General features: G+C 40.8%; 1 protein-coding gene across 1 annotated transcript; it reads left to right on the forward strand.

The window, feature by feature from the left end:
- Positions 1-207: 207 nt before the first annotated feature.
- Positions 208-23,813, forward strand: CNGA3 (cyclic nucleotide gated channel subunit alpha 3). Its single transcript, XM_069006135.1, has 7 exons — positions 208-252; positions 1,533-1,664; positions 5,284-5,400; positions 6,847-7,026; positions 14,663-14,770; positions 15,671-15,777; positions 18,996-23,813. Exons 2-7 carry the CDS (start codon positions 1,564-1,566, stop codon positions 20,402-20,404), a joined length of 2,022 nt encoding a protein of 673 aa, XP_068862236.1. The 5' UTR covers positions 208-252; positions 1,533-1,563; the 3' UTR covers positions 20,405-23,813.
- Positions 23,814-25,738: the final 1,925 nt, after the last annotated feature.

Here is a 25,738-nt window from a genome sequence, read left to right on the forward strand (position 1 = left end):
TCTTCAGAAAAAAGGTTTAATGCTTTTTTATTTATCTTATGAACAATTCTTCCCACCATCAAGCTTTTAAAACTCTGAGTTATGTTTTTAGCATAAATTGTCTGCACTGTAGAAGTTGATTGTTCTGAGCGAACATTCCAGTCTGAATGTGGGTTGAAAGAATTCAATTTTTTTATATCCATGTGTAATAAAAATGCATTTTTTTCCCCAATAAAACTTCAGCTAATTGGCATGAACAAGGCTCAGCTTAAGGTGAGACGCAGTTAGACATTAACTGCTTTACACTGAGGCAAAATTAGTAATGGGAAATACTAATAAAAATTTTGGATATTAAGTGATGCCCAAGGCTGTTTCTAGAGTAATTTCATGATTTCTGAATGAAAAAAATATTTAAAATATATTAAATGATTTTAAAAGTTGTACATGTTTTTTTTTAATTGTCTGGGAATTGAGTGGAGGGTAATTCAGGTATCTGTTTTTTAAGAAAGTGAGTGCATAACCTTATAATCATGGATAGTGAGCTTTGCTCCAGGAATAATTCAGGTCACGGAGTTAGCTTCTGAAAGATCTGTATTTCATTTGCTGTTAAAGGTGAATCTTGTGTGGTCAGTAAAACAGAGGATTGAAGGTGAAAAATGGACACTACCTTGTCTGAGGGAGTTAATTGATCCTGCGAGATTATCATTCTAGTAATATTTCAAACAGAAAAGGCTCCTGAATGGAGTTTCAAAATTTATATTTTTCCTTTTTAAAAATTCAAAGCTTTCACTGAAAGTCTTTCAATCTGCATTTGTAAGACACTTGTCTTGAGTCTTAAAACTTGTTTTGCAAGTGGTAGATGTGATATGAATTTGGAGGAAAGGCATTGAAGGTCAAATCTGGAAAGGAATTCAGATAAATTTCCTAAAACTTGTAGGAGATGAGCTGCTAAATATCTTAACAGAGACTGTTTTGAACCAGGATAATAAAATCCCCTAGCGTGTGTTTAGTGCAGAGTTTTAATAATATAGAACTATAGCATAGCCTATAATAAGCTGAGGGATGAATGTCATTAATTATCTGCTTGGTTGATATGGATTTTTGGAATAAAAAGCTTAATCATAGATAAAATTAGGACAAGGGAATTAAGGTAAAGTGGAATGGGTTGTCCTAGCACATGCATTACCTGGCTTTTTTTTGTTGACTTCCTAACTAACCTCCTTTTAATGAGATTTTAAATGCAATTTTACTATGGATAATAGGTATGACAGTGTAGGTATCCATAAAGGCCAGCGACTAAAAGAATATAGTGTCATGTAACCCTTTTTTTTTGGTCATGATGAATCTTTGTTAGACTTTTACTAACACTTCTTTTTTTCTGTCTACTGCACATAAATCAAGAAACACGTGTCGTATGTGTGTGCAAATATCACTGACTGTTCTTCAAATGGTTGAAATTGCTTTTTGCTGTTCCACTGTTCTAATAAAGAACTCTTTTTAAGTACTGAGGACATTCCTTTTGCAGCCTTCATAAGTTTTTTTTCCCATTTCAGCTGTCATGTAGATGCTGATATGTAAAGCAAAATGGCAAAAATCAACACCCAGCACTCCTACCCTGGTATGCACAGCCTGTCTGTCAGAACTATTGATGAAGATATCGAAAGGATTGAAAATGGCTATATCAGGTAACATTTTCCTTTCATCACAGTCAAGAGGATAGATTACTCCATAATTTGTGGAACTCCTGTATCTCCAGGCATGGGAGCTAAAATTATGGGAACACTGTATAATGAGATTGTTGACCCAGTGCACTTAACTGACTTAACCACATATATCCCAGGTACAGGAGAGATGGACACAGGGAGATTGTCATGGCTTGCCATTTTGGAACCAAGAGCTATATCACCTAAGGAATAAAGCCCATTTCACATCAGTGGGAATTACACTAACTCATTAAAGAGAAACCTCTTTCTCGAGTCACCACACAGACAGCAGGGTCTGTGCTTCCAACAGAGTATGTAGGATCTGGTGAAAAAAAAGATCCTTCCAGCACCATGTAGTGAAAAGCCTTGGGAAGTTTTTTTAAAAGCAGCCTCTCCAAATTGCCTAGTTCCTGTGATAGGGAAAGTCTGTAGTGTATAAAGAATATCAGCGTTTTTGTACTGGATTTTCAGAGTCTCTCCCTGTACAGAAGAAATGTAATAGTTTCTTTACATTTACCTTTCTCTAGTTTTGGTAGTTTTAAAGTGGCTGTTTGAAACGTGCCAGTGAGCTTGCATTTACCTTTTGCACAGTACCAGTCATTCCTCTAGACTGGGCAAAGCCTGCTGGGCCTGCAGAAGGATGTTGGATTATCCATAGCATCTGTGAAGATGTGGAAAAAGTTTTCTGCTTTTGGCTTGTTGTGGCCAACCACCTCCCCTATGTGGACCTTGTCAGATTGTCTCTTGCTGTTCAAGTGCATACCCAGACTAGAGCACCCAGAATCCTGATGGGCTGATAGGACTCCCTGAATTATGGTGATTTTTGGATTGCATGTCCCTAGCAGCTACTATGGATGCTCTGTTTGAATTGTTCCTTTTTTCCTTCTTGCTTTGCTTCCATGATACCTTCTGTCACACAGGTGTACCTGCAGTACTGAAAGTGGACCTGATTTGTTCTGCACAGTAAGGCTTGCTTGATATAGTTACACTACCCCATGGTCTCCTTAGGGAGATTTACAAGAGCCCTGTCCCTTTCTCTCCATTAAGTGATGTCTTAGGAAAAGTGAAAACACAGATCAAAATGAGCCTCTTCCTCTCCTTTTTTAAATGTCCTATTTGTAGCAGAATTAAGTGATTGGCAGCTCACAGCATGGAATTACTGGCAGGGATGTGAGAGTGGGGTTATCAAGGTTTAAATGTAGAATTAAATCCCTGTGGTCATCTGCAATTTCAGAGGCAGTGACTTTGACAGATAGAGGAACTGAAATATGAATTGCACTGTATCATCATGGTGATGGTCTTGAAGAGGCATTTATTTAAAAGAAAGTTTGATATTATCAGCATTAATTACAGAGTTCATAGATGAATAAAAAGATACAGTCTTGCTCTGTAAAAGAGATCTCACATTTAAGATTTTTGGATTGTTGAAATGATTGCTAGTAAGACGTATGCAATATCTTTGTAATACCATTCAAAAATTTTGTTATATTTTTTTTTAAACTCAGATTTGGTTTAGAATATGTCTGTACCAAAAGACAGAAACCATCCAGAATGTTAGCTCTTCTCGTATTAAAATATGCAACTATAGACATTGGGAAAAAAAGCACCACATTTTCTAGAGTAACAGCATTTCTTCTTTGCCTTTACCTTCCTCCAGCTCCTGTAAGCTATAGTTCAACAAAGCAATTAAACACGTTACTTAGTTCTTATTAAAGTCAGTGGGTGTTAAATTTATGCTTAGTGCTAAGGATGTGCTTAAGCACTTTTCTGCTGTGAAATGAGGCATTACCAACTGCAACAGTTAACAGAAAGCTGCTACTGATCTGTAAAATGCTGTGCTCATTTATGCTGCATTGATTCATGTGCCCATATCCTTACTCTGTAGCATGTTATAAAGTTGGTTCATTTTGTTAAAAAAAATCAAAAAACCCATAAAATAACAAACAAAACTCCATTTTTAAAACCCAGCCTCTGTGTAGAAACAGCTCAAATAGGAGAGGCAGCCCATTGGCTTATAGACACAGGTTAGCTATCTCAAGGTTGGAACTAGGATGCAGCAGTGCCCTGCAGACATCTGGATTTCGGTGTCTTCATGTGAGTGGGTGCCTATGTTCCTGCTGTCCTGAGTGGAGATGTAGTCAGTACTGATGGTCAGCAGCATGCAGGGAACTGCTCAGCTTACCCTGAAATTCAGTAACTCTGCAGGCTCCTTTGCCTCTCATGATTATGAGAGGTATTTAGTTGCCTAAAATAGGTGGCTAATGCTATTTGAGATACCATAGAGTATTTGAAGTGTTTAGCTGGTGCTGGTGGATGTGAGGAGAGACCTGTGTGCCCTGGAGAGGTCCAATAAAGTATTGTGAGATGTTCCAAATGATACTAGACTCCTATTCTGTAGCAGCTGAATTAAGCTCTGAGATGGCCATTGGCTGTAATGGGAACTTAGATACTGATTAGTCATGGCCATTAACAATATTAGAATTTATTGCTAACATCTCACAAAATGTATATTACTCTGTAAACAGGAAGAAAAGTTCTTAAAACCAGCTATGGTAGTGCAATCTGAAAGACTGACTAGTCCAGTATCCTTTCTCCAGCAGGTTTGTAGGCAATTTCTCCAGGAAACAGTAAAAAAGGTGGACAAACTGTACTATTCTCACAGCATTCAGCTCAAGAGAGTTCTTGGGCTGAATGTGGGCTTTATGTATCTGTCAATCTGTAATGAGTGTCTGTTCCAGGAGTTTGTTCACTGTCCTGTAGAAGGACGTTAACTTTGGCAACCACAATATTCTCAGCACTGGCAACATAAACTAGGTTATAAAAGTTTTTCAATACTAAATGATGTCTGTTGATGTTTTGTTATTGGAAGAGAAGTAGAAAAAAGCTAATAGTTGAGAATCCTGGGACCGTCAGGATCTATTTTAGCATTGTTCTTTGGGTAGAAATAATGAAGTCTGTTAGTTTCTGAGCTGTGAGTGCACATAAAATTGAGCTGCTAATTATCCTCTTGTGGGCATTCAAAATGCTGTTGCCAGTTCTTATGAAGATACTGCAAGTATCATTTTAGTCAGTGTTTTCCTGGCAACACACATTAACAGACTCATGTGAGAGTTCTTGTTTGCATTACAAAGGGGGAGAAAAGTGATCCTTAATGGATGTAACAAAGTCTTGTAAAAGTGAATACTAAAGACTGAAAAACACAGAGAAAACTGAGGAGTACTATAAAAATAAATCTGGAGTGAACCCTAATAAAGTCCAGATTCCAGTGAAGTCAATTTCAAAACTCCATTACCGGAAGATAAGACTAAAATTTCATCTATTTTTCTCAAATGCTGATTTTTGTAAGTGCTAATAAGTAGTCTTTAGCTTCTGAGCTTGCTGGAATGTCTTGCAGAGCCTCTACTGACTTCAATTCATACTGGATGGCTACAGAAGAGTAGGGACATGGGCTTAGCAATATGGTTATCAAATATATGCTGTTTTACTAGGGAGAGGACAATTTGCTGGACTGCTTTCCTGATGCAGTGGTGGAGAGAACCAGATGGGGGGAAGTCTGGTGAAGGCTGCGTGGAATTCTTAAAAAACCAACTTGTTTTTGTAGAACCCATTCACTGTATGAGGATGCATCCTCAGAACTGCAGGGAGTCATTTCTGTGGAGGGAAGGCACGTACCTGAATCCCAGGCGAGCTCCTTCACCGGCAGGGGAGCAATGGCAAGGTAACATACTAACTAATATAATTTCCAGTATTAAGTTCAATTTGCTGAAAGAGACTGGTCACAATTTGGAGGCAAAGAAATAAGAGCCGTTGCTTTCCAAGAAAATGGATGGAGTCCAGCTGAAGAAAGTCTGTAAGAAGTAACAGAAGTTGCATTTGACCTTGATTCATTACTTACTTATTTCTAATAAAAATCTCTGAATCTGAGAGAGGCTGAATAAGCCCAAACAAATTTGTCAAATATTAAAAAATAAATTATTTTTACATAATTGTATCTGAAAATACATTGAATGCTGGGGAAATGCATGAAGTGAGGCCAGACTGTAAAATAAATGGGTAAGTGTTTGGTTCTGGCTGATAGCTGATGCAATGTTTGTTTCCTAGCAAATAAAACATAATGATTGTTCCATTTTGGTAGATGGCTCTGGCAAGGGAGGAGAAAAGGGATCTTGTGTTTTGAGTGCAAGAATTTCTCTCAGTTTTTAGAATCCAGTTACGTTTATAATGGATTTGGAGCCTTAGCCAGCAAAATTAAAGCCAACCATTGTCTTAAATTGTTTAATTTACTGGGACTTAAACCTGTCCCAGTGAGGCTTCAAAACCTTATTGTGTCTACTTTGCATCTGAGACTGCAGGGCTCTGCCTTCAGATACCATTGTTGCACACAGCACAGACCACAGTCAGTTTAAGCATTTTTTCAAAGTGTTTTTCAAAGAGCAAAGAACAAAATTATTTTAAAACTAGGGTTAAAGAGTATTGTTTACACTTCAGCCATTTGAGTAGTGGAGAATAAACTTGTATTTCCCTGTTTGCTTGTTGGATAATGGCACTGCCAGATGTAGATTACAAAGTCTGCAAGAAGTTGAGTTTAGATGGAAAAAGCTAATAGATGTGTCTTTTGTGTAAAAATAAAGCACATGAATATATAAATTCATACTGAGAACTTGCTTTTTAATCTTTGTTTATAGTTTACCCTTTTTCAGGACAGTTTGAATTACATGTGTGTGTAGCTACAGTTACGTATACTCTGAATATGCAAGGAAGTTTGTGATGTAAACACAAATGCCTAGCAATTTAGATTTAAATATGAGGGTGACATAACATGGCTCTTGAATGGAAATTCTCAAGGATCTAAGACACCTGAATCTGATAGACTTCACTTTGAGATGTAAAGGCCCCACACTCAGCAAGAATATTCTGTTGCTCTTGCAGAGCTGATACAGTAGAGTAGGAACTGTTGCATGAGGTATTTTTCTGATCCACTGCAGAAAGTGATCTGTGAAATTGTGGAAAGTGACTGGGTTCACACAGTTACTCTGTCAAATTTAATTTCATAACAGGTGGAGATGTGGAGAAAAATACTCCTGGGCTGGTGTTTGTGTGGGTGTTTTAAGCCATCTCACGTTCCTGTCTGGTTCAGTCGATTTTGTATGTGTGTCCCATGCAGGCTGTCACGATTTGTCTTATCTGTAAGGTCATGGGCCATGAGACACTTGCACCATGAAGACCAAAGGCCTGATTCTTTCCTAGAACGTATCAGGGGGCCGGAGCTCGTAGAGGTGTCCACCAGGCAAAGCAATATCCGCTCCTTTCTGGGTGCCCGTGAGCGGCCCGGGGGAGCAAACAGGTAAGAAGACATGCTTGTACTTTAAGTGAAGATGACTCAAGTTAAGGTGTTTTCTTGGTAATTAGGATGTTAGTTGTATTTTAGGAAGAGGGTAAGGAGCTTAGCATGGGAGATGAACAGAGTATCTAATGCTGCCCAGGAATCTTCACTAACTGAAGTGCTGCACTTTCAGCAGACTTTCTCTTTCGCCCTCAAACACACTGTGACCAAGATGTTGAAGTAAAGGATTTTTATCATGCTGCTTCAGGCAGAATGATTTCTCAGAACTGGAATTTTATCATAGGCAACTTGGTGTTGCTAAACTGCTCTCGACTGAGGAGAATGCAATTTCTGTTTCAAGAATCTAGGATGTTTCTACTTTTGCTTTTTCAGGATCTTAATGTGCATTATCTGCAAGTGTTAGGAAACTCAAATAAGCAGTTGTGCAAAATGTGTCATTGCTTTGTTATACTTACTCATAAGTCCATCTGACAACAATACGAAAGTTTCTGATGCAGAAATGACAAAATCGTTTGGATGCTGATTTCACTTACTAGCACATACACAGTCTTTGGTATGGAAGGCAGGCTCAGTCTTAATTTTTTTCCAATAAAACAAAAGAGACACCTTTATGTGTTACAGTTTTTGATTTGATGAATTATTGTTAACTTTATAAATGATTGATACAGTGTTTTAAATTTAACTCCAGCTAAAATGGGAAAATGAAGTCCCAAGACAAAAGCTGACTTTCTGTTTGGCATTAGGCTTTGAAGCAGAGAGTCCCATATTTTTTTGCATAATTAAAGATTGGTAGGTAAGCAAGTAATTAATTTCAAAAATCTCAGCAAGTAATTCAGATTAAAGCAAAAACCTTTGAGGGTCTGTGCATTGTACAGGTTACTTTGATTTGTTGTGGTCCAGCACAGCCTTATTATTATCAGTTGATCTACTTTAGAAATTCAGCTCAAGAGCACATTTTATTGAATTAGCCAGATTGTTGCCTGATTTCTCAGGTGTCTGGATCAGTAGCAACTGCAGATGGGAAGTAATTAGAGAGAACTGCATTGATCCTGGGCCAACAAACCTCTGTATAAGGTTATATTTGAAGTGAATTTAAGAGCACCCATTCTCAGAACCTTCTCAGTTCTATGCTGTTGCTGGTTGACAGTAACTCTCTGTTGTTGTATCATGAAGGCTTAATTCTGCAGCAGTGGTAGGTATGCTTGTTACTTATCCACAAGCCTTGACACTGCATCTGTGAAGAAGACTTGAAAGGATTGAAGAAAGCTTAAAATAGTAGCCCAATGAGTACAGGGCTAAAAATAGTGAGGTGCATCTTGCCATGCACTAATACGCCTAAGGACAGGCTTCAGACATCAGATGTGGTCACAAATGTGTATGCCAGGCACATGGCAAAAAGGAACTGGTGCCTTGAAGCAGTTATGCAAAGGGGCTTATCAAAGCAGTAAAAATGGACCTCGATAATCTTATCAGAGCGTATGTGAGAAGCTCGTGAGTCGGTCTGTCGAGGCGGTAAACACGTGTGTGAAATACCAGCAGTCTTTACACTCTTTAATGTGTTTTATTTAACTTGCTTGCAGTCACTGGCCCTTGGCCAGGTTCAATGTCAACTTTAGCAACAACACCAATGAAGAGTAAGTACTATTAACTTCCAAAGACCTTTCTACTACCAGCAGCTTCTTTTTTCCCTATCCAGCCTAGTAACATTTGTAGTATAAACTCCTTAGTTCTTCCTAATCCTTTCCTAAGAATATATTTTTATTATAGAGATCCTAAGAATATAGTTTTATTATAGAGAAAGATCTAGTTTTCTTAGCATGAAAAGCATCCTTTGTGCTCCCTGTGAACTTCTTTTTGTCTGAAGTTACCCTTTCCTGTCAAGGAGTGAATTTAACTAAGCTTTTAGTCCCTACCTTCTGTAGTTCAGCTGGCTGATTTTACTGCATTACCAATTGATGCATTAATTTTTCAGTTTTTACATGAGATTCATGTATTAATTTTCTAATAATGGTCTTCCTCTTTTAACACAGTGGTCCCCTTTTGCAAATCAAGTGCCCCAAAAATTTCAGGTTGTCAAATGAGAAGTGGATACTGATGAGGCCACCAAAACCCACTTATGTGTGCATCTTTTTAAAGTGTGTATTTCAGTTCAGCAGATACTGTTGTTTTAGAGTGAGTGACAGGCACCATAATAAGGCTGGTATTGCCACAGAAGCTCTGACAGAAGTTGTCCTTTTGAGTCTATTTAATATGATTGACAAGCTATTTCACAGTGTTACACCAAAGAGAAATTTATGGAACAATGTGAAGAGCTCCTGCAATTTAAATTCACCCAACACCAATGTTCGTTGTTTGTCTTAGACCACAGCTATCTGAAGACACATCTGCTCTTTAGTATCCAGCAGCAGATCTGTTCTCATGAATAATGATAGGAATTTTTTTCATTGCTTTCCAGATGAAAACAAAAAATTTAAAAATAATCAGTACAACTTCTGATTGTGTCAGAAATACTTCTAGAAAACTCTTGGGGTTTTTTTTCTCCAAATAATTCTATCATAGGCAAGTTTAAACTGTACCTTTTAAATGATGCTGCAAAACCTTTGTGCACACAGCTGAACAAGAGATCTTCCTGCTCCTAAAGCAACTTTTTGGTTTGGTTTGCATAACTTTTATTCAAAAAGAAAATCTGTGTGCAGTGAACAGTGACAGAAATGTGCAGATTTTTATTTAGACTGGCGTAAAAGAAATGCTACAAGCTTGGAGCCAAGCCTGCTAGAGAGAGCCCAAAGGACTGATTAGGACAGAAATACTTCTGCCTTACTCTGTTTCTGACAATGACTCGTGTACCTTGGGCTAAACTTTCATCCTTTCAATGTTTCATTATTTTTAAATGAAGACAAGACCTGTCTGTCTCCCTGCCAAACAGTCTGAAACATACTTGATTTGCAAAGTACTTGACAGATGAGAAATGCAAATATTTGACTCATTCAAAGACTATGACAGTGTTTTTATAAGGGCTGATGAAGTAGTTTTCTAAGTCTAAAGCTGCACACAGCTTAGAAACACAGCATGGATGCTGCTGTGTTGGGGTCAAAGAGAACAGACACAAACTGTTTTGTTAGTTACTGGATTCCAGTTTATTCAGTGTCACTGGTAAAGAAAAAGAAATGTGGAGTTTTCATTATGTTAAAGACCTAAGTGTGCCAGGGCTTGGGGAACTGTACATGATGCTTTCAAGTCTTTGGTTATGGCCAGCTGTTTCCTCTGAGTAACTTCCATTGCCAGACTGCAAGTAGGTGGGAGTGGGATAAGTTGGGAGTTACCACAACAGAAAGGTGAACAGAGGCAACATAAATGGAAGAACCTCACTTATGAAAGATACCTGTAGTTGACAGATGAGTTTATAGGAGATCTCAGGCCAGAAAAAAAAAGTATTGGTTTTAGATGTTGTGTGAAATAAAGTTTTTTCACTTTTTAAAAAATAAAACTTAATCATAGGAGGCAGCTGGAATTGTCAAAATATTCTGAAGTTCACCACCACGGAGACTTTTTGATCGATTCTCAATCTCAGCCTACTTTTTCCTGCATGACAAGATCCACAAATATACAGTGGCCCTACCCTTTGAAAATTCTGTTTACTCGTAACTCTGCCTTTCTGGTAAGAATGCCAGGCATTTGAAGTATTGAGGAGCTATGTTAATGCTAACAGCAGCAACTGTGCATTTGCCTTTAGATCAGACACCATGCATAGTAATCTGCAGTGAACTCCTGACGTTTTTTAAACAGGGAGGAGTTTTGGGGGCAGATTGGAAAATGAAGCGTTAAAGTTCTGGGCAGTCAGCGACAGAAATAAATTCTTGAGCAGCAGTTCCCACTGCTGTGTAGGAAATCAGCCTTGGCAAATGAAAAACTCTTTCTTTGATTTGAGATGCATGTAGAAATAGAAGATCAGTCAAGCCAAAGGTTCTTTTCCCCTCCAGTTTTACTCCCTTGCACTGTGTAATTTTGAGGGTTTCAGTGGTGTTGGTCAGCTTGGTAGGTATTTCCCTGGCTGTGGCAGAGTGGAGGATCTCAGCATTTTTTAGCAAATGAGTCTTGGCTTTTCCAAAGAACACTGTGGTGGTGCATCACTGTGGAAATGTCTAAGGGTGAGAACTGGAACAGGTGCTCATTGCTGGTTGGTGAAAGCTGCTACTATCTTGAAATTGGTGGCTGTCATCTCCTTTGGAGTCCTCCTTTCTCCCTGTAACAAGCACATTCCTAGATGTGACTGCCATTCACAGCACAGACCTTTCTGGCCTGAGCAATGTGAGCAAGCATGCATGGAAAGTACAAGTCCTGCAAGCAGCATTATTGCATATTCTGTCCTTGCTGTGGGATGTTGCTGTCATTAAACTCATTTGTCCATGCTTGACACCAGTGCAAAGGGAGACTCCCACCCAGTCTTGGCTGTTCAGAGGAGAACACAAAGCTCTCAAGGGAGCGGGAATCCATGGCATTCATTCAAACCAGACATTATGTGTGGGGAGTTTCGTTACCCACATACACTGTAGTGTGAGGAGCACTCTTAGGCTTTTCTGTCTAAGGGGGACACTTTTTGCTTCAAGGACTAGACAAATTTCAAATAAAAAAGAAGGAGATCTCAGATGATGGATTTTCTGCTCGTGTAAATGAGGAAGGTTCTTCACATCACATTACATGATTCTTGACCAAGGCATGCAGCAAATCTAGCTTTAAGATAAAGTATTGACAGAATCTTGAGAAAGACATTAACTTTCTGCAGGTTTGAAAAGTATTTGTGGGCTTGTCTGTGTAACATATTACAAGACTTTTCTGTTCAGACAAACCTAAGAATGGGGCAAGTCAGATCCAGAGGCAATTAATTAATTAAAATTTTGCTGGTTTTAAATAAGTATGAGAGGAGATTTAGCCTCATTTTGTATAATTACCATGAAAGCTTCAGACAGTCACGGTGAGGTTTTGGCTGAGCAAAGAACGTTGACAGTTTGTTCAGCCATTCACATTCTGTCATCCTTTGATAGGTTTCTTTTTAGACGCCTGGGTTCTTAAGAGTCAGTCAAACTGAAAACATTTACTTAAAATCAGCCTGGTACACTGATGTGTGAAAAGGTCAAGAAGGTGTGGGTGACTAAGGCAGAGAATCAGCCAGCTGGTTACCTGATATGATAGTGTGGTGGTGCCAGGGTGAGAGGTCTCAGCCTGTAAACCCTCTTTTCCAGTTAGATGCCTGTCCTGCTCTGTCTGGGGCCTAGTCTAGTTTCCCAAACCTCCACCCTCCCCCTTAACCGCTCAGTATTGGTAATATTGCTAAGCCTTGCATTATGTTGCACAGCAAAAAGGAAGAAAAGAAAGAGGTTAAAGAGGAGAAAAAAGAGGAAAAGAAAGAGGAAAAGAAAGAGGAAAAGAAAGATGACAAAAAAGATGACAAAAAAGATGACAAGAAAAAGGAAGAGTAAGTATGAAGAATGTATATGTGATTATAACGTGTCTCCTACACTGCAGAACATGGTATAGCATTTCACTGTAACACTTTTACAACTGTTGTTCTGTAGACTGCAGATTCTTAGCTTGTCAAATCTTTAATCCATTTTCCCCTTTGGGAAGGTTTCAACTGCTCAGCAAAGTTGTTTCATCTTGAAGACCTGTGTTTAGATCTTTCAGAAACAGCTTCCTATGTCAGTAAAAGGTAATTGAGCTACCTCTGGTTACTTGAAGATCACTCTAATTATGAGAACACTTTAGGACAGCAGCCTTCTTTGCAGAGCTGCACAGACTTTTCACTGTTCCAGAATTTCATGATGATTCAGAGCAGATGAACCAAAAGTCTGGTTCATGTTACCATGTAGAAATATCTTATATGTAGAAAATTAAAGGTTTGCTAGTAAGTTTAGTTATTTCACTGACTAGTATATTTAATTACTTAATATGGTTCAGTTCATTGCTAGTGATCACTAAAATTTGCTTCTCTTGGTTAGGGGATGGTGTATTTCTGCAACAAAATGAGGTAATTTGAATGCTTTTGACAGAAATGGATCCTGTTCTTGCTTTGTTCCCCTAAAGCTGACCCAAATATGGTACCATTTGTATTTCCAGTGATTGAAAGTAACAATGATGGCAGATAAAAAGAGAACGTATTTGAGTGGACTTCACAGTTAAGGAGTATGTTAGAGTAATATACTGTAGGTTTATATGTATGTATATGGTGGCACATGCTATATAGACTTGGGGGCATTCCAAATGGAATCTGATTGATCTTAAGATCTTTATTAATCAAAGCTTTTAATTTTTTTTTTTTCCAATTAGAAAGCCTTTGTTCTAAGCACTCTCTTTTGGCTTTAATTACTCTGTAGTGAAAGCCTGAGCTTTGCAGTAGCCAAAAGTGTTTTGAAACATTTTGTCAAAGAAAATGAATGTTTTAATGTCTACAAGGTAGTGTACTCTGACATATAAAGAGCATATTTCATGATCACCAGCTTTGAGGTGGTGACCAGCTTTCTAGAAGAAATGGTTTAAAACCAGTAGTGAAGATGGTAAAGTAAATACTTCACAGAATCACAGAATCACCAGTTTGGAAGAGACCTCTAAGATCATCAAGTCCAACCCAAACTTTTTAGATTAAAGCTGCTTCCTTTACTCACATCACCTGGACATTCAGCTGACAGCAATGGTAATGCCAGAAATACACACAAATATGAAATAAATTATAATTTCATTTTAATATATTTACATTCTTGGAGATTAGGAAAAGCCACACAAATATGTATTCAACCGCTGCCTGCTCACACATTCTGCACACTATTATACAGTCCATAGATCACACTTTTACTGTTGAAATAATTTTGCAGCTGTGGACCTCAAACCCAGTAATATATATTTCCTCTGATTACATGCCTAATTGCTCTCTATTCCATATCAACCTTTCTCATGCTGGAGGTGGGCACTTCTGAGCATACTCTTTGCCATTAGCCATGCTGTTCTTTAAGTCTTTACATTCCAGACCTGTATGCTTCCTTTAGCATCACTTCCTTGTTGTGAGGCCTAAGGAGCCAGGACTGTGAATGTGTGAAATTTGCCTTTACATACTAAGACACATTTCAGCTTTTGTCACACACACTGTATGTGTATATGCATACAGAGATTCTTACTTTTACAGACATGTATTTGAATACATGTGTTTTACTTGTTCAAATGTGTGCTTATGCAGTCATTTCCATAATAGAATTTGCTACAAATCAAAAATCAGCCTGCAAAGGAAGGCTCTTTCTCTAGCGATGAAAGGTAACCTTCTAACCAGAGCGATAATAAGAAACATTTAACAATTAACTTTTTTTTCATTGTGGTGCTTAAAACACAAGGCTGTGGGTTTCAGCCTGGGAGATACAAATGTCTGTGTTTCTCTTTCCACTCTTACTTAGTTTTTCCAAAGTTGGGTCAAACAAAGAAATAGAGCTTGTCAGATGGGCTCCCTGGTATCTCATCTGTGCTGCCTGCGTGGATACTTTCTCTTCTCAGGCAGCTGTGAGTTCATGATGAGATGAGCAGTCTCAAGAATAGGGAGATCCAGCAGGTTGCTTGCTTACATTTTCAGTGTAAATCTGCATGTTTTGCTTTTCAGGCAGAAAAAAGAGGTCTTTGTGATAGATCCTTCAAGCAATCTGTACTACAACTGGCTGACCATAATTGCAGCACCCGTGTTCTATAACTGGTGTATGCTAGTGTGCAGGTACGGATTTTAGTTAGTAACAATTTTGCATTTCAATCATTATGTTTCCTATGTAAGTCACCCTCTTATCTCCCTGCAGTATCTTTTGGGTGACTTTCCTAGAAGATTTACAGTTCATATACCCCTTGGGATATATGTTATACGTACCACTGGGAGTAGGTGCCAGTGTTTATTTTTTTTCCCCTTTTTGTCTAAAAGCAGGTGGATGTAACTTGGAATGAGCATCCTCATGAGCGCTGGTGTGGCCTTTGTGCGCCACCTGCTGGCTGGCGGCTGAGCTGTGTCCTGGCCACTGCAGCCGGCTCCCTAAGCGCTGCCAGGGATGAGGGCTTCCCATCACCCAGGAGACAACAGAAGGGAGGAATGTGGGCAGTGGTGGGGCCTCTTAAATTCATAAAATACCTCTTTTGGATGCTCGAAGGGCAGGAAGATTTAACTCGAGTATTTTTTTTCATGGTAGAATGTGGAAATCAGCTTTAGTGAAAGTGATGGAGGGCTGTGGAAATGGTTTCCTTACACTGTGTAAGATGGTAGGGAGAGATGAGGATGGCTTGCCACTGAGAAAAAAATATTTTATTTGGGAATTATTTTCATGGAGATGTTTATTCTGTGAAATCTGGTGCAGTTTTAATTGTAGGGATATGTGTAATCCTCCATAAGTGCACTTGTGTGGCATATATGTGTGAGTTTTATTCCTGTCCAGAACACCTTTGAATTCTGAAAGATCCTGGTGTCTGTTTGGACATAGCTCCAGTGTGCAGATGTCTGGGCACGGAGATATGCTGCCTGTAATATTTCTGTTCCAGAAATGTGCACTAACATGCTGCTAGGACCCATAATGCAAGTACTCTGCTTATGCAGTTGGCCTAATTTTTTTCTTTAAATCTTTTGTTTCTTTAGAGCCTGCTTTGATGAGCTACAAATGGACCATATTAAAATGTGGCTCTTCTTGGATTATGTATCTGATATTATTTATGTTCTTGACATGCTCATCAGATTCAGAACAGGTGAGTCTTTCTGGGATTTTAGTGTTTTCAAATGCTGCCTGTATATAAAGGGTGGAAACAAAGATTCCCCTGTGGGGTCTGACCACTGTAATATCCTGTCAGAACGCAACACTGGAGGCTTTGGGAAGATTAAATGTCTGATCAGTTTAGATTTTTTTAAGACTGGACATTCCAACACTTGCTCTTCACTTGTCTGTAAATTCAGTTCTGTCAGTAACAGGCATGCCAGATACTGAGTGAATAGCCACTGTAACAGGCTGTGTGGGGAAGGGACAATAGGGCACTTGGGGCAGGAAACCAACTGCACCTCACAAGTGCTGTTTTCTTAACCAAGCTGTGCAGCATCCTGGTCAGAAGTGGTTATTGAGTTGGTCAAGTGCAAGACCTGGCACCTGTCTCAGACTTCAGTCTGTTCAGGTCCTACACTGGGAACAGGCAGTGCAGCCCCTCTGCCACCAGCTGTGCTTATTGCAGCCTCTACAAGGTCCTGGCTGGGTTTCCCACTGCCTGGTGATGGGATAGGTTTAACCTGGGTACCTCTGCTTAGGTCCTGCCTTCGTGGAGGAAGTGTGAACCCAGAGGATCTGTGAGGGCTGTGCCATGCTATGTGTGAAGTGGTTCTTTTCAACTTCTTGCCCCTGTTTCTGTAATCCAGGCAGGCTGAGATTCTTACCCTAAAGTGCTATCTGTTTTAAACTGAACAAGGTTGTAATATAGGCCTAAGCAATGACATACAGTGAACCATATCACCAAGTTGCTGAATAGTCCTTGATGCACTTTGGTGCTTGCACTTTGGTCCATGCCAGCGAACACCTGGTGTCTGGGCACAGCTAGGAAGACAGCAGAGGTTGGGTGTTGTTCATGGTGGTGTTTTTGGAGGGGCCTGGAAAAACTTACATGTGAATAGAAACTGTTGTGGTAGCTAGTCTTGGGCCAGAAAACATTTCCTGTCTCATTCTCTTCACTGGTACAGACACAGCCTCAAAACGTCCCTTGAAAGGGTCCAAAACAACACTGATCATTAAAAAAATGAGAGTAATTATAAATCTTTCATTTTAACATCTTATCAATTTTATCTATTTATTTATTTAAAGTCATACTAACAGCTTGATGTTAATTATGGCCTGTGACGAGTTGTAAACATAATTACAAGACGGGCTAAAAATGCTGTCATGTGGGAAGCACATAAGTCATAGCAAGCCAAATTCTTAAACTTAGCAAGTACCTTTTTCAACAGGAAAGTCAGTTTCAGGTACCAGCCTAAATCACAAGACTGCTGTATTTGGGGCAGGATGGGAGGGCTTAATCTTCTTTGTGTAGTTAAAATGTCAAATGTGCCAACTAAATTTAGCTTCTGCAGTTATATCTGTTACTGTAATGGGAAAGAACAGAGCAGAAATTAGGCATGTCCAGGCAAGGCAAGTTACAAATTTCCATGAGTTGTCCTGATAATGATTATATGGCTGTTAAAGCCTGGCTGGAATTTGAATTTGCTGCCTGGCTTGCAACTGCAGAATTGCTGGATCCATCTCCCGAATGCATTAGTGCAGGTGTCTGCTACAGTTCCAGGCACTCCAAGAAAGAAGTTGCTGCTTTTAGGTGGCAAAGTCTTTGTCAACTCTCTTAACAGTTCCTCCTGGATCTGCCTTTGCCTGCTGCCTTTTCCTGTGAGCCTGCAAGGTCCATCTGCCCTGGAAGCCTTTGGGGAAGAGTGTGGCTTCCTGCTGTCTGAGGGCAGGATCTGCCTTTGAACAGAGATCTGGGTAGCCCCACAACTACTCTGATCATCAGCTTCTCCATGGTGCTTTTCTGTCTAGCTGCAGGACCAGCTGGACTGCATTTCACCTATTTGGTGACTGTACACTGTGAAACAGAAGAGATTCATGTGTCAGCAGCTGGTAGTGTTTAGCATAGCCTGTATTCTAATGCTTTCAAAAGATTTTACTAAAAGACTTTAGTTCCATAAGGGAACAAAAAGCAGAGAGATTTTATCTCCTTTCAGGAGGAAGGTGTTTTCAACGTTAATTTGCATAATTGTGTATCAGAAATTCATCAGGCTAGCCAGCTTTTCTGTTTAATTGTATAACTAAAGGGCATATTTGACCAGCTTTTTCAGCAGTTTTCTGGGAGGCAACAAATGCATAGCACGGGAACTACTTCCATTTGTAGTTGCCATCAGTTTGCAGATCCGAAGCCAGATACACACAAATAGATGAGGCATCTACAGATACACCACACATTCCAGAAATACAGATGTGCTGTGTCGGGCACAAAGAAATGCAGCTTGGTGTTCCTCACCAGATACTTCCCTGAGAAAACTTTAGATTGCTAAGGGATTAATCAAATGTGATAATCCTGGATATACTGGGAATGCTTTGGTTTTTTTCTCAGTGGACTTTTTCTCCTGAGTGGCCTGGTGGGCCAACAGTTGGATATCTCCACTTGCAATTGCAGCAAGTATATTGCAGTGCATAGACTGTTCCTTGTGGAACATTTTTAATGCTCTCAGAGGCACAAAAGAGCACTGTGGCTGTACTCTCTGCAGTAAAGGTCTCTTACTGCAGTTTCTATCTACTCGTAAATTTTTTTAGTCTAACACTTTTCAAAATCTTTGTAATGAAGAAATACTGATGTGTGAAATTCCGCTTAGTAGCTCTCTCACTAGAAACACAAAAAAGTGCAAACCAAGGAAAATCCTGTCAGTTTTAACATTGGACACGAGAGGAAAAACATGATTTAGGGAGGGAGGTAACTGTATTTCTTTATTTCAAGGATATCTATATTGTTTGGAAAAAGTTTCCAACAATCCATTATACCTACTTGGTATTTATTTAAAAATACTCCACTCCTATTTCATACGCAATTGCTTAATACTTGCTTAACTTTTAGTTATGACTTATGCCATTGATTCATTAAAAATTAGACTCTTTTTTTTTTGCAAAGATACTTACAAGAAAAAGATACAGCTGTCCCAGAATAGAGTGGAAAGCCTCAGGGAGCACTGTGGTGATAATAGAGTCATTGTTCTTAATCATTATATATCAGCTTTGAAACTTGATTGAAATATTTAAATATGCAATTAAATGACCTCATGGTGTATCAATGTCTGTAGGCATAACAGTACAAATTTTAACATGCTCAGGTCTGAAATGTAAGTCACTCACTACCGCTGATGGTATTTTTATTCTAACAAGTAAAATCCTTTTAATTCTCCGAAGGCTTCCTTGAACAAGGCTTGCTAGTTAAGGACGAGAAGAAATTACGAGAACATTATACCAGCACTATGCAGTTCAAACTGGATGTGCTGTCTCTTGTGCCAACGGACCTGGCATATGTCAAGCTTGGTTTGAACTACCCTGAACTCCGATTTAACCGCTTGCTGAGGATCGCTCGGCTCTTTGAGTTTTTTGACCGTACTGAGACCAGGACAAATTATCCGAACATGTTCCGTATCGGCAATCTCGTGTTGTACATTCTTATCATCATCCATTGGAATGCGTGTATATACTTTGCGATATCGAAGGTGATCGGGTTTGGAACCGACTCCTGGGTGTATCCCAACGTGTCTGTTCCGGAGTACGCGCGCCTGTCCAGGAAGTACATTTACAGCCTGTACTGGTCGACCCTCACACTGACAACCATCGGAGAAACACCGCCCCCCGTGAAAGATGAGGAGTATCTCTTTGTGGTCATCGACTTCCTGGTGGGTGTGCTCATCTTTGCTACCATTGTCGGTAATGTCGGCTCTATGATTTCCAACATGAATGCTTCCAGGGCAGAGTTCCAGGCCAAAGTGGATTCCATTAAACAGTACATGCAATTCCGAAAAGTGACTAAGGATTTGGAAGCCAGGGTTATTAAGTGGTTTGATTACCTCTGGACCAACAAGAAAACAGTGGATGAGAAGGAAGTTCTCAAAAATCTGCCTGACAAGTTGAAAGCTGAAATTGCCATCAATGTCCATTTGGACACACTGAGGAAAGTGCGTATATTCCAGGATTGTGAAGCTGGACTTCTCATTGAGCTGGTGCTGAAACTGAAACCTACGGTCTTCAGTCCTGGGGACTACATTTGCAAAAAAGGAGATATTGGAAGAGAAATGTACATTATCAAAGAGGGAAAATTGGCTGTGGTGGCGGATGATGGCATAACCCAATTTGTAGTCCTAAGTGATGGCAGCTACTTTGGTGAAATCAGCATCCTAAACATCAAAGGTAGCAAATCTGGCAACAGGAGGACAGCCAACATTAGGAGTATTGGTTATTCTGATTTGTTCTGCTTGTCTAAGGATGATTTAATGGAAGCTCTCACAGAATATCCAGAAGCCAAAAAGGCTCTGGAAGAGAAAGGACGTCAAATTCTGATGAAAGACAATTTAATAGATGAGGAGGCAGCAAAAGCGGGAGCTGACCCAAAAGACTTGGAAGAAAAAATAGGACGACTTGAAGTAGCTCTGGATACGCTGCAGACTAGGTTTGCGAGGCTCTTGGCAGAATACTCCTCAGCTCAACAAAAGGTGAAACAGAGACTTGCCAGAGTAGAAACCCGAGTGAAAAAATATGGTAGTGGCAGCTTATCAATTGCAGAAGCAGAGGCTGAAAAACCTGAGGAAGAGAAAAAGCAGTAATGGAGTATTTATATTTCCTCATTTATTGGAGAAAGTTGAAGCACTGAAAGCCATAAATGTATGTAAATATGTGTGTGCATACATAGACATAATTATTTTTATATGAACTCAAGAGAATGTTTTTAGCATTTTTAACTGAAGCAGTATTTTCTTGTAAATAGAACACTGTCACTTTCTTCTTGGGGGAGATTTGGTCTGGCACTTGGGTACTTTTTCGTACTGAGAGTGGGTTTCTTACAAGTCATGCTCAGAATGTCTGTTTTGTTTGGTACCTGTGGGTCTTGACACATTGCCTCTTCCTGCGCATCATGCGTTAAGAAGGCATTGTACTTGAAGTAGAAGGGATTAATTTCTTTTCTTTTTGAGAGCTTAAAAATATTTATAGGGTACCCTGCTCTAACTTGCTACTTTAGTAGCTGATTAAATATATGGATGTATGTCTGGGTTTCTCAAAATCTTTGTTCTTTCACAGTCTGTGCAAACAGTTGGACAACAGCTAAGCAGTGTCAGGTACCTGGCCATTGCAGTGCACCCTGCACGTGTATGGAATAGCCGTGCATCCAGATGCTTTAGTCTGATTCTTTCTAATGAGCTGGGCTCTGCACAAAGGACCATGCTGACAGAGTAGCAGTGTTTATTCATGTCACTTCTGGCAGGGTCTGTGACAGCCTTTGCTGGTCTGCAACTGCTTCACCAGGGGAGAGAGGAGGGGATCCTCCCTTCTGCTTTTTTTAGCCCAGTTCCATCCTCACTGGTAAAACCCACACTTGGAAAGGAGTCCCCTAAAGCCCACTGGTGGAAGGTGTCTGGGGCAATATGGCTTCACCGAACCTGGGAAAAGAGGGCCCTGGTGCATGCAGCTCCCATATGTAGGTTGCTGAGTGAACTCCCTGGCACGTGGGCAGTCCCTGAGGGAGGCTACTGAGAAATCCCATGGCCCAGCAGGGCAGGCTTTCCTTGCCTGCCAGGCAGCTTGCTCCCACAACAGGGTTGCTGAAAGGCAGGGAGAACAAGCCCTGTGTTGCAAAGTCATTCCACTCACTTAGGCCTTTGTTTTCCTCCTTTTCATTTCTTCTAAGGATGTCTACTCCATCTCCCTTTGCTGTTTACTGCCATCTTTTCTCCAAAATAGTTGTCACATTACCATGTTTCCATTAGTTAGGGAGAATGCAGAAGATACTAGCTTTCATTTTTTGCTGTACAGTATTTTGCTGTCATGCAACTTTTTCCCTATGTTACTTTCATCCTCCTGTATCTCACTGGCTTTTGAAAAGTATGGAGTAGCAGAGGCTGTTCAGCATGTACAGCATGGGATCCTCCAGTGGCATTAGGTATTACTAAGGGCAGTGCTTTGACTTTTAATTGTTTTCAGCCCTGACTTACAACAGTATCTGGGATTGATGGCCTGTTGGAAAATTGGTGAGAAACTCACTGAGAAGAGGGTGGTGTAACTGGGTGGTAGTGGAATGAAAAGAGACAGTTTTGCTAAACTGAGTACTACTGCTCAGAGTAAGCCCTTGTCGCTAGGCAAGCAGCTCTCCCCTTCTATTGACATTTCTGAGCCTGATGAGGGAGACAAATCTGTCAGTGATTAAGGAATGGGGCTTTGCCAACAACACTGGCAAAGCGACCACTGGGTAGTGAAGTCCACACATGGCCCATGTCTAAACTCCTGTTACTGTTAGCCTAGAAACCAACTACACTTACAGATCTTCCCTAAATTGGGCTTAACTGCTGTTACCAAAGTATCCACTGATGGTAACAAGTGGTTTGGAAAGTAGCCAAGATCTGTATGTGGCCAGTGGCACTTTGCTACTCCATACTCCATCAGCTGAATCTTGTCCTTACTTTCTTTAAGGGCTTGAGAGAAATGGGGGAGCTGCGAGAGGCTGGTTTTGGCAGGGGTGTAGTGCCCTTGGTCCCACCCAGAGGCAGGCAGGGCTGAGGTGGAGCTGGGCTTATTGCAGGGTGCCCCTGTGAGCACTGACGGTGCCGTCACAGGCTGCTCAACTTGAAACTTTCACCTCGTGACAGAGGTGGGTACTGCACTCGCCTTGGCTGACATTCACTGTTGTGTGACTCAAACCCACCTGGTATCTGGTAGGGGTTTTGTGCATATCAACATGTTCTCCATCAGTCATCATTCTCTGTAAAGACCTGTCTACCCAACACAGCACAGCTGTTCCAGTCCACTAGGGTGAGTAAAAACTGTTCAAAGTACTCTATACCAAATTTATACCTGTTTAAAAACCCTACAAACACAGGACTGCTTCTTTACCTGATGGATCAGAACAGCCTAATCTATCAGTTAAATACATGTTTGCTCTTCCCTTTCCGTGCCTCTTGATCTGGTTTTCATATGCCAGAAAAAGAGCATTTTGATGCTATTGGCTTCAGTCACTTTGAAACATACAGCTTCTGGCATGATGAAATCACATCCTTTGATGTCTTCATCTCTGTAAGATGTTTTTTCCTCTTCTTTAATGTGGCTACAACATGTACATTAAAATACTTTGAGTACTATTCAAGCAACTCTCTGTTTTCTCTTATCCATATCCCTCTAGATTTTAGTGTTTCATGACAGACTTTGATCATGTCAACATTACACAGCCCGGAAAATCATTAGCTGGAACAGAAATCTGAAGTGACAGAAAACCAAGAGGGAATGGTGGTCTCCCCTCACTGCAGGGCAGCTGGCACACAGCTTTGGTCGTGGGCCCAGTTTTGACACCATCCCTGTTTGCAGATACCACACAGGCACAAGAGCCTGACCATTATCCCACTGCCCAAGGGGTGCCAGGTCCCATGGGGTGCAGAGCCTGCCAGGCTCTTCATGCTGCTGCCACCTGTCTCCTGTCTTTCCCTTCCCAGCTCCAGGCAGGGTGGCACAGCAGGGACAGTGTCTTGTCTAGCAGAAGTGTGTGCAGCTTTCTGCTACTTGCACACAGGTCACCTACCAAAAATTGCCTGGCACAGACTGGGCTGGACAAGTCCTTCAACCCTGCCCCAAGAGAAAGCATGGAACAGGGCACTGCTTACAGAGCATTTGAACATAGGCCTTATATTTAGAAATAGGTTTAATGGCCACAGCACTCACTTCACATGGGCCTAAGTGGGTAGCCATGGGCTGGTACTGCTGCTCCAAACTGCCTGTGCAGAGTGAGACACCAGATGGGCAAAGTCTGAGATGTCTGAACATCTGCTCCACATGCAAAAGGAGAGGAAAGGCGGTGGAGTGGCACAACATGCTCCTGCTTGGAGTGGGCTTTTACAGGGAAAGGCTCTCAAGCTATGAACCCGGTACTCTGACAGCAAATGATTTCAGCCTTGCTCCTCTCTGAAGTGCTCGCAGTAGTAGCACCCCATCCTTTTACCCTCATTCCCTACTATTATTTTATTTTACAGTTTTTACAGCAGAAAACTACCCTGGAAAATTCAATTACCTGGACTTCAGAAGTAGCAGTGACAGCAAAACAGCTGATGTATTTGTACAGCCAAGGGTTGGGGTTTGCTTGACAGTGCAGCTTTCTTCAGAAACAGCCCAGGGAAGGTACAATTATGCTTTTAACTCTTGTCTCCAAGGCATCAGCTTTAGAGTTTCATTCTGGCCAAATATTTATTAATGTACAATAAGAGGGCTCTACTTTACATTAAAATCCAAACTGCTCATTGTCCTTTTCCCCCACAAAAGCATTAGTGCTTTCTCTGAGCTGGTCCCTGTGTTGCTGGCTTTGGAAGACACACTCGTATTTGCATCACTGCTGATACCAAGGATGAGACATTCACAGGCCAAACCTAGGCCAGGTTGTCCAGCGAGGTGACACAGGCAGACTAAAGGAGAGCTGCTCTTCACCCTCAAGATTTGCAAGATGACAGCATCTGCACTTGACTTCGAGGTCCCTCAGCTGTTCTAGTAATGTTTCCAACCTAGAACAAACAGAAAGAATCAAACCCTTGTCTACATAATTCAGCATTTGCAGAAACCCCTCATGTATCCCTGAGAGCAAAACAAATTATGCACTAAATGGATCTGGCAACTGTACAGGCGGTTAAAGCGCAAGGTTGCAGTTGTGGCAGCTTTCCTGAGGAAAGCCATCAGTCTGGGACTCCCCTCTCCTCCCAAGCCCCATCCACAGTCCAGAGCATGAGAAGGGCGCTTGAGGAGGGAAAAACACAAGCCCTGAGGAACAAGCTCTAGGGCTGAAAATGGTCAGGCCTTTTGTTTCTGAAATCCAGATTTTACAATCATTTCCAGCTCACCCTCAAGGGCTGAGGCTTGCTGCTGCCAACTGCCCTTGCAGCTTCACTGCAGCAAATACAGTTCTGCTGTTCTGTTTTCGCAGTCCTCCCCACTCCACATCCTAGGAGCGGAAGGAGGAGGAAAGGCTTGCACTCTTTAAGCAGTTATTTAAGGATGAACACAAACATTAGCTTTACTCCAGAAGCAACAGCAGGTCTCACAGATTTCCTTCATCAGAAGCTGGGACATCACCTGGGCTCCTCCAGGGAGAGTGCAGGTTGCAGTGCCAATGGCTCAGCTTCCATGGGCTGTCTTCCCAAGAGGCTGAGGAGGACACTATCCAGTTCTAACAGAGACCTGTCTTATTTGTACAGGTAAGTTGGGGTAGAGTACTAAAACATGGAAGGAATTTACTAACAGATGCTATTTCATTTTTCTTTCCTTAGCATTTGTGGTGGCTGGTACCAACCTTTCTGTAAGAGGGCAACTGAAGAACACTAACATGGAAAATCAGGAAAGCACAGCTGTATTCCAGAGCAATGGGCAGCTTGATGAATAGCTATTAATTTCTTAGCTTTTTTTTCTGTTTTAATACATTGTTTCTTTAGTCTCCTGACAAGGAAAAACCCCCAAACCATTCTGTTCTTACTGTCAACAGTTATATTCTCTCATTGCCCTGGAAGGGGAGCCACCCCACAGCAGTCACACCTGAGCAGCCCCTTTAGGTGAGTAGCATGGCAAGAAGCCACAGGCACTACTTGCCTTTTCAGAGAAGGAGACAGAGAAACACCAGAAGATTTTATTGTGTAGCCTGTCTCCAGGGCTGATGAGTCAAACCAACTGTGCTGTAAAGATCTACTCTTTTTAGGAGAACCAATTGCCAGTTCCTCATCAAAGTACAAATACTTTACTTGCATAATAGTGCAGATAATTAATCCAACTTCCTGCAGTGGGATTCCCACTGTTCTCAGATTACTCGTAGATTTAGGCTGTTTAAGTCCTCAGGCTGCTTGTTCACAGGTCCCATGCTTGGCCCAGGAAAGCCTCTCTTACAGCAGCAGCTTTGGGGACTCTCAGTGAAGGAAACAATCCAG

Source organism: Aphelocoma coerulescens, chromosome 1 (assembly GCF_041296385.1).
Source record: "Aphelocoma coerulescens isolate FSJ_1873_10779 chromosome 1, UR_Acoe_1.0, whole genome shotgun sequence".
Classification (NCBI taxonomy): domain Eukaryota; kingdom Metazoa; phylum Chordata; class Aves; order Passeriformes; family Corvidae; genus Aphelocoma; species Aphelocoma coerulescens.

Excerpts from the sequence above, each read along its gene's own strand:
- CNGA3 (XM_069006135.1), top strand. The coding sequence starts at position 1,564 with ATGGCAAAAATCAACACCCAGCACTCCTACCCTGGTATGCACAGCCTG. Across the intron at positions 5,401-6,846 it reads GGCAGGGGAGCAATGGCAAG|GCTGTCACGATTTGTCTTAT; the intron begins GTAACATACTAA and ends TGTCCCATGCAG. Across the intron at positions 14,771-15,670 it reads TGGTGTATGCTAGTGTGCAG|AGCCTGCTTTGATGAGCTAC; the intron begins GTACGGATTTTA and ends TTGTTTCTTTAG.